This window comes from Tamandua tetradactyla, chromosome 10 (genome assembly GCF_023851605.1).
Source record: "Tamandua tetradactyla isolate mTamTet1 chromosome 10, mTamTet1.pri, whole genome shotgun sequence".
In the NCBI taxonomy this organism is placed as follows: domain Eukaryota; kingdom Metazoa; phylum Chordata; class Mammalia; order Pilosa; family Myrmecophagidae; genus Tamandua; species Tamandua tetradactyla.
Genome location: NC_135336.1, coordinates 22,529,802 through 22,543,036, shown reverse-complemented (window position 1 = coordinate 22,543,036; position 13,235 = coordinate 22,529,802). Strand labels below are relative to the sequence as shown.

Genomic DNA, 13,235 nt, shown 5'->3' with positions numbered 1-13,235 from the left:
AACTGTTGACCAATTGTCTCCTTTTCTTTCCCAGGACCACCAGTTGATTAAGTACACTGTTAATACAGTCACAGCTGACCTGATTTGATCTCCCCTGACCTTTCCTAAAGTGCCTCTCCCACATGCACACACGCACACACAGCCTCCTCTGCCCCTAACTGTATCTCCCCTCCCTTCAGTGCTTGGAGAATCGGGTTAGAAGCTAGGAATTTTGATTTTCCTTAAGGAATAGTAGTTTACATAAATTGTTTAATAGAGATTAGGTTCTTTGAAGTCCCTGTAATGGACTCCGGTTTGCACAAACCTTTTGCATTTCTATTTTCTTCAAGGAATGTTAATTATTTAAATTATCAATAAAGCTGTTGAGTTTTACGTTTGGTTAAATGATGCCCTGGGGGCCCAGCGAGAGGATCTGTTGGCTCTGTAAAGAAGTGTGACAACCCACAACTATCCCCGGCAGAATGGGGAGTAAAGGCAGCCGGGCTGGGGGCCTCGCCCCTGCCTCCCCTCTGCAAAGTGGCGCAGCTCCTCTTTAGCACGTGGTGGTCATAAGCCACTTAGAAAGAAGATGCCGAGGAGTGAAAGCTTCTAAGCAAGGACCCAGAGCCCCGGGTAGGGCGGCCGTGCGGCACTCGCTGGAGCTGGGCTTTCATAGTCCAAAGTCAGAGCTCTCCACCAGGCCAAACGACAAGTAGAGCAGGGGGCGGCCCCTGAGGACCAGACAGGGTCCTCCGCCGGCTTCATCTTCTCGCCCTCTCCTTCTCTCCTCTTCGTGGCCAGATGGTACCCAACAGAGTGGAGACGTGGGCACAGAATATATGATTTCTCACCTGAGTTCTGTCATGGAGAATCCAGTCTGAATTTTTGAGGTCTGACCCCGAACAGATGCCACCGGGAAGGTGGCAAAGCCAATTCCTGGTGCTCTTGTGGCTGGTTTGCAGAGCCCTTCAGAGATGCTCTTGAAGGTGAGCCCTGGTACAAGGTATCTGACCGGGGCTGAGACCAGGTCGACACCAAGCTGTACCCACCAAACCTCAGGTCGCGGCCATCAAGCAAGAGCCCTAATGTCTGATAAGGTGGGGACCTGTGACAGTGGATCAGCTACCATGGACACCTGCAGAGGCCAAACCAGTCAGGTAGCGTCAGTCTCAAGACTCTACAGACAAGGCCTTTCTGACATCCTGGAGCCATGGTACTTAAATCTGGCTGCATGCTGGAATCACCTATGGGCTTTTAAAAATCCCTGTGCCCAGGATGTACCCCAGACCAACTAAATTAGAATCTCAGAATTGGGACCCTGGCAGCAGTGTGCCTTAAAGTTCCCCTGGTGATTCTAGTAGGCAGTCAAGGGAGAACCTGTGGCCTAGAGACAGGCTAACTTCATTCCCCATTTAAAGTTGGGGTACTCTGCTGTGCAAGCTGGGACCTTGATGTCACCACTTTGGCGTAAGCATTTGCTAAGTCTTCCAGGGATGCCAACATCCCCGACTTTAAGGACTCACCTTGACATAGAAGATGACGGAGCTGTGTGACGCTGTGAGATTCTGCCACCTTAAGAACACTTCCCTCTGTGTTTTCTCCATCCCCACTGCTGCTGCCTTAGTTCAACCCTCCCCATCACGGGCCCAGACTACTGCAATTGTCTTCTAACTGGGTCCTCTACTAATCCATTCTCTACACGGGCTAGCTGATCTAAAAACCAAATCTGTTCATGCCATTTCTTGCTTAAGGCCCTTCAATGGGTCCTGTTGTCTTCAAAACAAAATGTGGACTCCTCTGCTCAGCTAGTAAGACACTCTGTAATGTGTCTCTGCAAGACCCTCTTCCTAGGACTCATCTCTCACCCTTACCCCACTCACAAGCCCTTTTCCACCACATGGGAGCCCCTTGGTGCTCATTCATTTTCATATTCTGTGTCTCTTCCTCAGCTGCTTGGCATCCTTCAAGCTCCAGCTCAAAGGCAGCTCCCCTGGGAAGCCTTTGTAGACCGTGCTGAGCCCAGAGGGCTCCTCATGCCTCTGGGCCACCTTTGCAGCCAGCATGCACCCTCCCTGCATGCTTCACAGCACTACCATCATTTGTTTGTGAGTCTATTTCTCTTCATCCTTCTGCCACTTTACTGTTCCCAGAAGACCTTCATTTGCAGACCATGGAAACCTAATAAAAAGCCAGCTGCCTGAAGCTCAGGGCATGACCTCTGGATCCACTCCTCCTACCCACTTCAAACCTCCTCTTCACTGGCTTCCCCCCGGGGCCTGACTTGTGGGACTTGGCAGCCTGGCTTCATCTTCTGTGGATGCCAGTTGGAAATTAGGCTCTGGACTGACTGCTGCTGACCGAGCTGGCAGCCCACAGGATGTCACCACTGGGAGCTTCCCCTGCCTTGCTCCAACCCAAGCCGTAGGACATGCCACATGGGCCTCATCTAGGAAAGGAAATTAGATGTGATCTCTTATATGCATGCTGCCTGAGGCAAGGGACTAGGCTGGATTCACCTTCAGATCTCAAATTCAGTAGGTGTTCAATCTAGTGGGTGGATGGATGGGTGAATCGATGGGTGGGTTGGCTGATAAGAATATGGATAGAAGAATAGACAGATGACTCAATGAATGGCGTTTCCTTTCAACTTGCCCAGACTTCTCCTGACCCCTGCCTTGCAATAGGTACATCTTTTCTACTCCCTTATATCTCAGGTCTGGTAACCCCAGAGCTATAGTTCCTCTTAAGGATTGCCTTAGGTGCAGCGGAGGAAATGAGACCAGCTCTCTCTGGAGATGTCTCCTTCCCTGGCTGCCCATTGCATTTAAACTAGTCCAAACAGTCGAGCACTGGATTAACTCCTTACACCATTCACTAATTAGGTTACATATGCCTTCATTATCTTTTTCTGGCTGTACTGTGGGCCCATTTGGGATTTGCCCAATATCCCCTCAGCCCCAGTTCAGTCTGATGTGCAAAAAGTACTCAACGAATACTGGATCACTGGGAGACCAATAACCTTCCCAGACATGAGAGGCACGGAAGCTGTCCCCTCATTTAAGAAGGATGAAGAGATGGCCTCCCTTTCTCTGGAATGGTCAGCCTCTGCAGAGATAGTTTGGCATCTGTTTTTCAATCTGGGATAAATGTTCTGGATCAAGGAGTCCCATTAAAAAGCCTCCCAGAGCACTTAGAGAATTACTCTTGGGGAGTCCTTCTTGGCAGCAGATAATAAATCAATCACAGCTCAATGAAAATGCTGAGACAGAGTGAGATCACTTAGGTCAGGCTGAGAATGGAAGCAAGGGACACAATTTCCCTTGGGGCCCAACCTTGGACCCTCCTGTGAATTTAGGCTCTGGATTTAGAATGACCAACCTTTCCAGTTTGCATAGTACTGTCCGAGTTTTAGCACTGAAAAGTCTGCATTCTGGACAACCTTCAGTCCCAGACATACAGGGACAGCTAGTCACCCTGGCTCTGGTTCTCTTCTCTTGCCTTCCTCATCAGTAACTCCTCTGGATGAGTCAGAAGCCCTCAAGGTGCCTACAAGTATATACAGCCACAACCCCACTTCACGAATTATCTTCCGAGCAGTTACCTTAGTAGACAGTGTCTGAGTCAGCAGCCGATCAGCGGGAAAAAGGAAGTTTTTATCTCTAGAGGCTGAATTCTGAATCTCAATCCTTGTGCTGTCCTACCTTGGGATCCCAAGTACCAGGGAAATTACAGGGAGAGAAGGAAAAGCAAAGGTACCTGAAGGAGGGAGACATTGGCAAGGCTGAGTCTGAAGAGGTAGTTCCTGTGAAAACAGAAGTGGAAATCAGATGTCAAGCTGATTCTGCAGGCAGAACCCCGAGGAAACTGCCTCCCAGCCCAGGGCTCATTGTTTGGGAGGATGGATGCCTTCCGCCTAGTGTGGGCCGAGCCCTGGGGAGGACTTCTACCTCCATTAGCTCCTTTAATCTTCACTACAACTCTGGGAGTAGTTGTGGAAAGCTGCATTTTAGAGATGAAGAAACAGGCACCCGGTGGCTGGCTAATTGGCCCAAGTTGCAGAGATAGTAAGGGAAGGAGCTGAGATTAAAACCAAATCTTGGCAGGCAGGCCGCAGCAGCTCAGCAGGCAGAGCTCTCGCCTGCCACACCAGAGACCTGGGTTCGATTCCCAGGTTCGATTTTGCCCATGCAAAAAAAAACAGAAAAGAAAACCAATCTTGGCTAATCCCTCAAAGCCCATGCCACCTCCACTCCCCAGCTGTCCCAACAGTCCAGGGAGGAACCCTCATCCCATGCTTCCCGAGCCATGGAGCCTGCTTTGTTAAATTTTAAAGCCTCAGTGAGCTCTTTAAAGACAGAGACCACTCCCCATTTCCATCTCTTATTGCCCTGACCCACTTCCCCTTCCTCAAAGAGACCAGCCATCTCTCCCAGCTCCACACCTTGGGCCCCTGAAGTCCTGTCTGCCTGCAAAGTGGCCTTCTGGCTCCGGCGTCCATGCAAAGCAATTTCAGCAGTGCCTGACACCTAAGAATGCTTAATAAGTATCTGCTATCATTATCATTATTTTTTAAGGTGTTTGAGCCGCAGGCTCATATGATGAAAACTGCATTTGAAAAAGATGAGTCTGGCAGCCCCATGCAGGCTGGAATGGGGACGAGAGGACATGAGGCAGTGCATGGAATCATTTGAGCAAAAGGAAACGAGGTAGACCAAGGAGAGCTGCAATCTAGAAAAGAAGGTTGATCCAGAGTTACTGACCATAGTCCGGCCTGCAGGCCACTCTGCATGGACTCGGGAGCTAAGAAAGGACAGAACCACCCAACTCAACTGGCACAAGGAAGTGGTTTCAGGTTCACAGAATAAACCTTGAGACAGTGAGAATTCCAGTGCAGCCGCTTGCTGGGAAGCCTTCTGAGAGCCTCAGTTTTTGAATCTATAAAATGGGTAAACTAATGCCTGTCTTATTTCACAGGACTGTGGGAAGGGGAAATGGCTTAATGCACATTAAAAGGCATTTAATGTGCAACAAACAATTATAAAATCTTGGTTTCCCCTAAGAAATAATTTCCTTCCTTCCTTTCTTTCTTTTCTCCATGGGTTCTTGTAATTTTTAGGAATAATTACTTTAGAAAGTTCTAGCCTACCTCAGCTGTACAGAGAAGAGAAATGAGGGGAAAGCTTGTGGAGAGAACCAGAAAGGAAAGGAGGGGCCCTGCTGAACAAGATACCTCTGGCTGGGAGACTTCTCTTCCCCAGCTCTGGCTCCAGGCTCAGGCCCCACTCAGCTTTTTTGCTCTCCTGGGGCTGGAAGAGTCTCACCAAGTGGCCTTGGCTCCAGGTCTCTGCTGCCCCTCTTCAGCCCCTCCTTTGGTCCTTAGGAGAACTCCACCCCCCACCCACCCCCGCCCAAATTCCCTAGCAGGGGGACAGATGGGCTTGGGCTTATGGCTCTGTCCCAGCTGTGTGCTCAGGTATCAGACATCTGCTCACAGCTTTAAAAAATTAGGGGAAACATTGCATCACTTAATTCATTTTTATCCCATCAAAAATCGTTTATCACAACATCACAGTCTGCTCTTCTGGGAGATGAGAACAGAGAGAAATATCTTTAGCCTGACCCACCCTAAATCCTTTATGGAATGAGGTGGTGTATACATGAATAAAACATTCCCTAGCCTGAATTCCAGAGGCCCAAGGGGGTCAGGAAGAAGGGAAAAAAATTCCAGGCAGAAGAGAAGAAGGACAGAAAGTGACCTAGAGAAGGGGGAGAAGAAAGAAGCTACGATATTCACTAAGGGACATGAATGACCAAATGACTGATTTTTTTTTTTTTTTCCACATTTAGCTAAGGGTATGCCCAGGCTCATACTCCCAGGAAAGGGTGAGCTTCTATTTGCAAGGCAGGAAGCTTCCAGACACCAAAAGCTATAACCACAGCTGACATTCGGTGAAGGAAAGCCCCAGGAGGATCAGGAAGGGCAGGGTGATCAGAGGCAACCGAACTCAACCTTTCTGAGCCAGTTTCCTGGTCCATAAAATGGAAATAACCATGAAACCCCCCTCTTGGGGTTACCATGAAGATTAGATGATTTACTACACGTGTGAGATGACTGACTTCTTGAATGGTGCATAAAGCATTGCCTGGAGCAAGGCAGGCACAGAATGGACATCTGCTCCCATTCACAGATCTCCAGGTGCTTTCAGCCCCAAGTTCTCAACAGCCCTGTGGGGTGGGCAGCACAGAGACTAGAATCCTCATTGTACAGATAAGAAAACTAAGACTCAAAGTCATGATCAGCCAACATAAGAATCCAGCTCATTTGATCCTGGTCCAGAGCTCTGTCCTTGACTTGCTTCCTTTTCACACAGCAAATGAGGGTTGGAGACACTAAAGAAAGTCCAGAGGTCAGCAACGACTACCTACTAAATGGCAGCAACTTATTTGCTTCCTTGGTGGCCACCCCTTCCCCAACCAAGACCAGCTGAATCAGAACCTCTGGGGAGGTGGAGAGCTTCAGTGCGGTCAGAGGTGATAACGCGGATGTAAAAGAAAGAACTCTAGCCCAGGGTTAGGAGACCTGGGCCTAGCCCCACACTCTGTTGCCATGATGCTGTGTGATCTTGGGATGGACACCTCTCAGAACTTCCTCATGCTTCAGACCAGGACACTACTAGATCATCAGTTCTCAAATTTGAACGTGCATCAGTCAACAGAAGGCGTATTGAAACAGATTGCTGGGTCCCACCCTTAGAGTTTCTGATTCAGCACGTCTGGCTTGGAGCCCAATAATTTGTATTTCTAACAAGAACCACTAGCATATACCATCACTAAGCTCCCTGCCCTGACCGTCTATGATTTTGAGAGGTATTACCTCCTCCTACTCCGCCTCATACGGTCATACCTGGCGAGTATTATCTGTTGAATAAAGGATGTGGGCAGTGGGGTTCTAAAGGAGATAAGGTAACAGAGAAGTGAGGTCCTTCATAAAAGGGGCGCACTGCCTGGGCTGGCCGTGCCCCTGTGCAGGTGGCCAGCCGGCCAGTAGGGGGCTCCCAGGCACCTCCTCTGACCGTGACAGGTCCTAGCAGCAGGGCAGGAGTGGGTGCGGGAGAGACGGCCAGCAGGTGGGCCAGCTCACAACAATTGCCAACTCTGAGGTATGTGGCTTGTTGAGATCAGGAGGTCTGAGGGTCACCCCACCCCCTCCCACACCAGTTCACCACACTCTGCTGCAGGGGATGGGGGCACAGACACTCTGACACAGAGAGGGTCTGGCAGAGACAGGCATGGGCCCAATTGCAGGCCTGCCCACCAGTAGGCTTACCCCCAATAATATTTCCTCCACCCAATTCTAAATCACCCCCACTCCCGGACTCGACTCTCCTGCCACCTCATTACCTGGCTCCCACGATGAGCTGGTTCCTGGAGGGATCTAGAGCGAGCTGGGAGAAATCTCGGGCTCCAGGGTAGGTGAAGTTAGAGACCCACGGCTTTAGATCTGGTGGATGGAGAGGCAACCAGCTGGTTACTGTCCTGTCGGACCAGGGGTTCCCGCATGCACCAGCATGAGACCAGAGAATGGAAAGGGTGAGGTCAACAGGGAGATAAGGCAGGAGGCCCCAAGTGGCCTGGGGTCCAGCCCACCGCTGTCAGTAGCCACTGTGTGACCCACGTGGGGTTAGGGTGGGGGAGCACTGATCCGGTGATGGTCCCTAGCTCAGAGAAGGGCTCTTCCTTCCACCCAGCCTCCCCAAGGGAAACCTGCAATTGCCCACAACTCCTCCCAGACCCTCATCAGCTACATCAGACTCACCAGCAGCTCCTGTCTGTTCTACCTCCAAACTGTTTCTCAAATCCATCCACTTCTTTCCCTCTCCACACCGCCACCATCATCTGTTGCCTGGACTGGTGCCAAAAGCCTCCTCGGTACTCCCTGGCTGCCACTCCTGCCCCCTCCAGTCCATTTCCCACAAGGCAACCAGAGACTATTTCTAAAATGCAAATCTGGTTATAGCATTTCCCTGCTGCATTTGCTCCCAGTTGCTCCCAGGAAATCTCCCAACTCCTTGTGGTCCACAAGGCCTTCAGATACTGGCTCCACTTTCCTTCTAAGTCAAATGCCTGGTGCATGTAAGATGCTTACTTAATTATTTACAAATTAACTGGAAAAAATTGGTGCTTCATCTTTTGCATTCTCCCTCAAACTCCCCACCCCAAGCTCACTAAACTCAAAGGCTGTGCACTTCCCGGGACCATCCCAGAGGAGCCTGCAAACTCTTGCACTTCTGTTCTCCATCCCGCTGCTGCCATCTCCAACAAGCTTTCCCTGGCTGGGAGGTCAGAGCTCTGTTAGTCCCCTGCTCCACCACGATTAAAGTCCCTATTACGCTGGGTCGACAGCCCCTCAGAGGCATGAAATCACTTCTCCCTGGGATCCCAAGGCCCCGCCCAGCACCCGGCAGCACGTGAGTGCATGTAATCAATAGCCCTCATCTCCCCTCTATGCGAGGAGAAGCAGGTCTCCAGACAAGGCTCCACAGAGACGGAAAGTGGGGAGGGTGTTCAGTGTCCATCCCTGTCTCCAAGAAAGGCTCTTCCCAGCTAAGGTCAAAGCCCCAGGGGCAAAGAGGAGAGCCCCGTAGCCCTCTGAAAGGAAGGGGAGTGTGGCCTGCACCCAGAGGCCAGAGCCCAGCTGGGGATCCACTTCTCCCACCCTTGGCCAAAGCCCCTTAATAGTGCAGGCTCAGCCCCTGACTCACGGGGTGGGAGGGAACCAGAAGCAAGACAACTGTGGGGCAGAGGAGCTTTCATACCCACTGGGGTAGGGATGAGGGGAAATGTGAGGCACCGTGTTTTCTTCCCCACAGTGCATTAGCGACCGGCTCACAGTAGGCCCGGGGTTGGGGGTGGGGAGGAGAGAGAGAGAGAGAGAGAGAGAGAGAGAGAGAGAGAGAGAGAGAGAGAGAGAGAGAGAGAGAGAGAGAGAGAGAGAGAGAGAGAGAGAGAGAGAGAGAGAGAGAGAGAGAGAGAGAGAGAGAGAGAGAGAGAGAGAGAGAGAGAGAGAGAGAGAGAGAGAGAGAGAGAGAGAGAGAGAGAGAGAGAGAGAGAGAGAGAGAGAGAGAGAGAGAGAGAGAGAGAGAGAGAGAGAGAGAGAGAGAGAGAGAGAGAGAGAGAGAGAGAGAGAGAGAGAGAGAGAGAGAGAGAGAGAGAGAGAGAGAGAGAGAGAGAGAGAGAGAGAGAGAGAGAGAGAGAGAGAGAGAGAGAGAGAGAGAGAGAGAGAGAGAGAGAAGGAGTATGTGTGGGGTGTGTAATCCAAGGGAAATAAATCATCGCTCATTATCCCTCCACTACAGAGTAAAAGCAGCCCTTCATTTCTGCACGACAGGCAAACACTTAATCGCTCCCTGGAGAACCGGAGGTTTTGCGGAGTTGGATGTTTTTCAGAAAACTGTGATATGCACGATTTTTAAAAAAGGAAGCAATACTGCAGCAAAATGAAGCACACCGCTTGGGTCTGCTGCTGCCCCCAGCAGGTGACCAGGGCTGGCGATAATTGTCACAGAGCCAGAACGGCATTTGGGCAACAACGGGAATAAGAAGCAGATCTGGAGCTCAGGAGTGGGATGGGTTTTTAGCTGACCTCAGAACCACACTCAGAGATCCTGGTAGGATGTTATGCTACCTTAAAGTCTAAGCCAAGGGCCCCCCTCCTCCAGGAAGTCTTCCTTGATTATAACTTCACCCTGATCATTATTTTGTTCCACATTCTCTCAACCCTTTATGTTCCATTCATATCAAGTGTTTTTGATACTCTGTGCTCAAGTCTGTTTTCTGTGTGTCTGTGTGTGTGAGAGAGAGAAAGAGAGAGAGATGGGGTGGAGGTGAGGGACTTGCCTCCTTCCATCAGACTGGGGACTCAACAATACCAACTAGCTCATCCTCCTTCCCTTCGGACACTGGTCTTCCAAATGTGGGTAGGTGAATGGGAGAACAGGTGGCATGACTGGTCTGCAGCAAATGCCGGGAGAAACCCCTCCTGGGGACTTCACAGCTCAGTCTTCATTCAGGGAAAAATTCTTGGGGAAGAGGGGACCAGGAGAGGGGAAACAGAGCGGGAGCTGGGATGACACCGGGGAGATGGAGACAGGAAGCGGAGGAGGGGAAGTGAAGGGTGGCAGCCCCTTCGAACTCTTGCCCCTTTCGTCTATGCCCAAAAGGACCAACAGAGGCAAGGGCGATGGGGCGAGGCGGGAGAGCCAGGTGAGCAGCGATCCTGGGGAAGCTGTCTTGGGAAGGGCGCCAGCCTCCTTCTATTAAATAGGCAACGGGGACCAGAGGGAAGGCTGTCTTTAAAACACCAAGCACGTTCTGAGCTCCGTGTGCAGCGAAGGCTTTGGACGGTGACTTTAAGGGAAAAATGACATTCTCCATGACGCGCCTGTGATTTTAATTACAGTCAATTCAATTACCTACTTTGTGGGTTAACCACTGCCAGTTTAACCCAGGCGGGCTTCTCTAAGTCGCCTGGAAGGGCAACTCTGTGACAAAAAGAATAACATGCGTGCCAAAGAGAAACACAGGTGGGCCCCTCTTAAAGGAAACTCACAGGAGAAAACGTAAACTTGCAAAATAGAAAAACATCTGCTAGATCTGCAACTGGCAGCTCCTCCAGGGTATTTAGGGGCTATTCACAGATCAGTTAGGTGTCAGGGAAGAGGGCAGCTCATAGGTACATGGTGAGAAGACGACAGATCAGATCAGGTAGAAATGAAATGTAGCATCTAGAGGAACTTGGAGGCTGGGAGTGATGTTGTGCTGGATTTATGGCCAACTTCTTGGAGCACAGTATCCCTCAGAGTACAATCTCCCAGGGTGAACTGAGTCCCTACTGTGTGCTCAACAGGGCTAAGGCTTGTGGGGAGACAAGAGAACCAGCCCCGGTCCAGTATCAACTGTGCTGGGGGTGACCAAAGGAAGTCATGGGGACATTTAACCAGCAACCAAATAATCGAGTGCTCAAAGGAAACACTTGTTCACCTCTGAGGCGCCCCCAGAGTGGAGCTAAGCAGAGCCCATTGAAAATTTGGTGAATGGATACGAAAACCCAAAGCTGCTAGAACAGGGAAGAGGAAAGGGGGGATGGGAGGCCAGGAGGGGTGGGGGCTGGGGAAGAAAAACAGAGATGATGCAACTGTCAAGGGCTGTCAATCTAGGATGTGGGACTATCCAGGGTTGCCTGGGACTAAGGGTTCCTGGGATGCAAGGCTTTCAGTGCTAAAACCAGGAAGTCCCAAGTCCGGCTCACTCAAGTAATTCACAGCTGAAATCACAAACGGTCTCAAAGAACCCAGGCCTGGGGAGAGTCAGCCAGGGGGGCGAAGAGGGATCTGCCCCCAGCAAAAGTCCTGAGAGGAAACCTTCATTAGGAACTGCCCCCAAGGTGAGGAAGAGAGCCCTAAGAAAGGCCTTCCGTCCGCCCCATTGGTCCTTCCCCCGTGACAGCCACCAGCGCCCTGGGAGCCATCAGGAGCCGGAGGGTGTGCGAGCATTTTGTAGGCTTAAAGACATTGCTAATTTCCTTTAATCCACTTAAACCCTCAAAGCCTGGATCCCAGCTCAAATAAGACAGCGCTGAGAAGACAGCTGGAAACCTTCCTCCGGGAAACAGGAGCCCGCCCACAGCTGGGGATCCCACACTTCCAAGACGCCCCCAGACTTCCTACCAAGCAGTGTACCCCACCCTCATCCGTACCGGGACTGCCACCCCACCCCACCCCCAACCCCCCAAATCCCACGCCAGCCTCAGACATGGACTCGCTGATTTATGGCTCCACCTCTCCCCAGGCCGCTGGCGAATCTCACATCTCCAGCCGCGGGCACCCCAGGGCTTGAGGAGCTGAGCAGCAGCACTCCATGGAAAGACACGAGATGGAAAGACACTGGGCGGGGAGGCAGGAGACTCTGACAAGCCACTCCAACTCTGCCTGCCTCAGTCTTCCTGGTTGTAAATGGGGGTGATGGATTTGTCCTGCCCACCTCACAGGGTCATTGTGAGGAGAAAATAGGACAGGGTTTGCCAGACTCAAGAACCTGGGGTCCCCTGAGATTTCTGCAGACCCCAGTGGGTGCTGTGGCTTCGGTGAGGGATCCTGGGCCATCACTGTGGCTGTCACACACCGGGGATGCCCCACTGCATAACAGGCACTGGGCAGAGTCATGCAGATGCTCTGTATTTAAAGGGAATTTATGGGCCTCCTCAGAATACGTCCAGCAATCCACAAATCCCAAGGGAAACACTGGATTTGGGGCCTCTAATGCCCCTCCTGCACAAGCATTAGCAGTTATTGGTCACTGGAGCCCCTTTCCCTGTGAGTTCCCAGGACCCCGAAAAGGGTCATTCCCACAGCAGTCTTAGAGCCAAAGGCAGCTTTCCAGAGATCTCCCAGCATGTCCTGAGTGAGTCATCTTCATTCTTCCCACCAGGGAAGCCAAGAATCGGAGCCTGCGCTTCCAGAGGGGCTGGAGCAGAGACCTCCAACCAACCCTTGGCTCATCCTCAGCCAGGGCTTCCGCAACTTCATTCTCTAGCACAGAAATCCCTCTGGGGGATCCTTCCTTCCATGGATGCAGGACCTGAATGAATCATCTGGGGACTAAATTCAGACCTCTCCAGCCCATCACTGCCCATCCTTCTTAAAACACCTGTCTCCAGAGGAAAAGCCTCAGTACCCTACGGCATTTCCAACAGTCGGAAAGACTCTGCCGGGGTCTGACCCGAGTTCCTCAGGACATAGTGCACAGAAGGCCCGTGGAGGAAGCGGCTCTCACCTTCAAAGGCCACGACGGGATGCTCCCTCGGGGTGCACAGCGGCTGCTCACTGCTGGGCTTGCTGGAGACATCCTGGGAGCTGGAGGGGCGCAACGCCAGCAGGGTCAGGCTGGGCAGCAGCAAGGTGATAGTTGGGGGTCCCGGGACCACCATGGTGGGGCCCTTCCACTGTCCCAGCTCGCAGAGGTAGGCTGGGGAGGAGACCTGCAAGGCAAACACCCCGTCTCACCAAGCGCTCCCGTGGCGATAGTCCACTTCTCACAACTTCCCCGCCACTGTCAGTGGCCCAACGGTGGTTTTTTTTTTTTTTTTTCCTTTTTAAATAAATTCATTTCTTATTTATGTTACTCAGAGTTTATTCCGCTCTGGTAATACAAAGTTATAGATCATATCTTGAAAGCTAACCTTCTTTATAATGGTATTA

The 13,235-nt window shown here is 51.4% G+C and overlaps 1 protein-coding gene across 1 annotated transcript in view; it reads right to left on the bottom strand.

Moving 5' to 3' along the window:
- The window catches only part of SEMA5B (semaphorin 5B), a 37,584-nt gene extending 24,583 nt beyond the window's left edge, over window positions 1–13,001 (bottom strand). Inside the window, 3 exon segments of the mRNA XM_077118139.1 lie at window positions 3,736–3,781; window positions 7,381–7,480; window positions 12,811–13,001. Of these exon segments, the coding sequence (XP_076974254.1) occupies window positions 3,736–3,781; window positions 7,381–7,480; window positions 12,811–12,964 (300 nt within the window). The 5' untranslated portion in view covers window positions 12,965–13,001.
- Window positions 13,002–13,235: the final 234 nt, after the last annotated feature.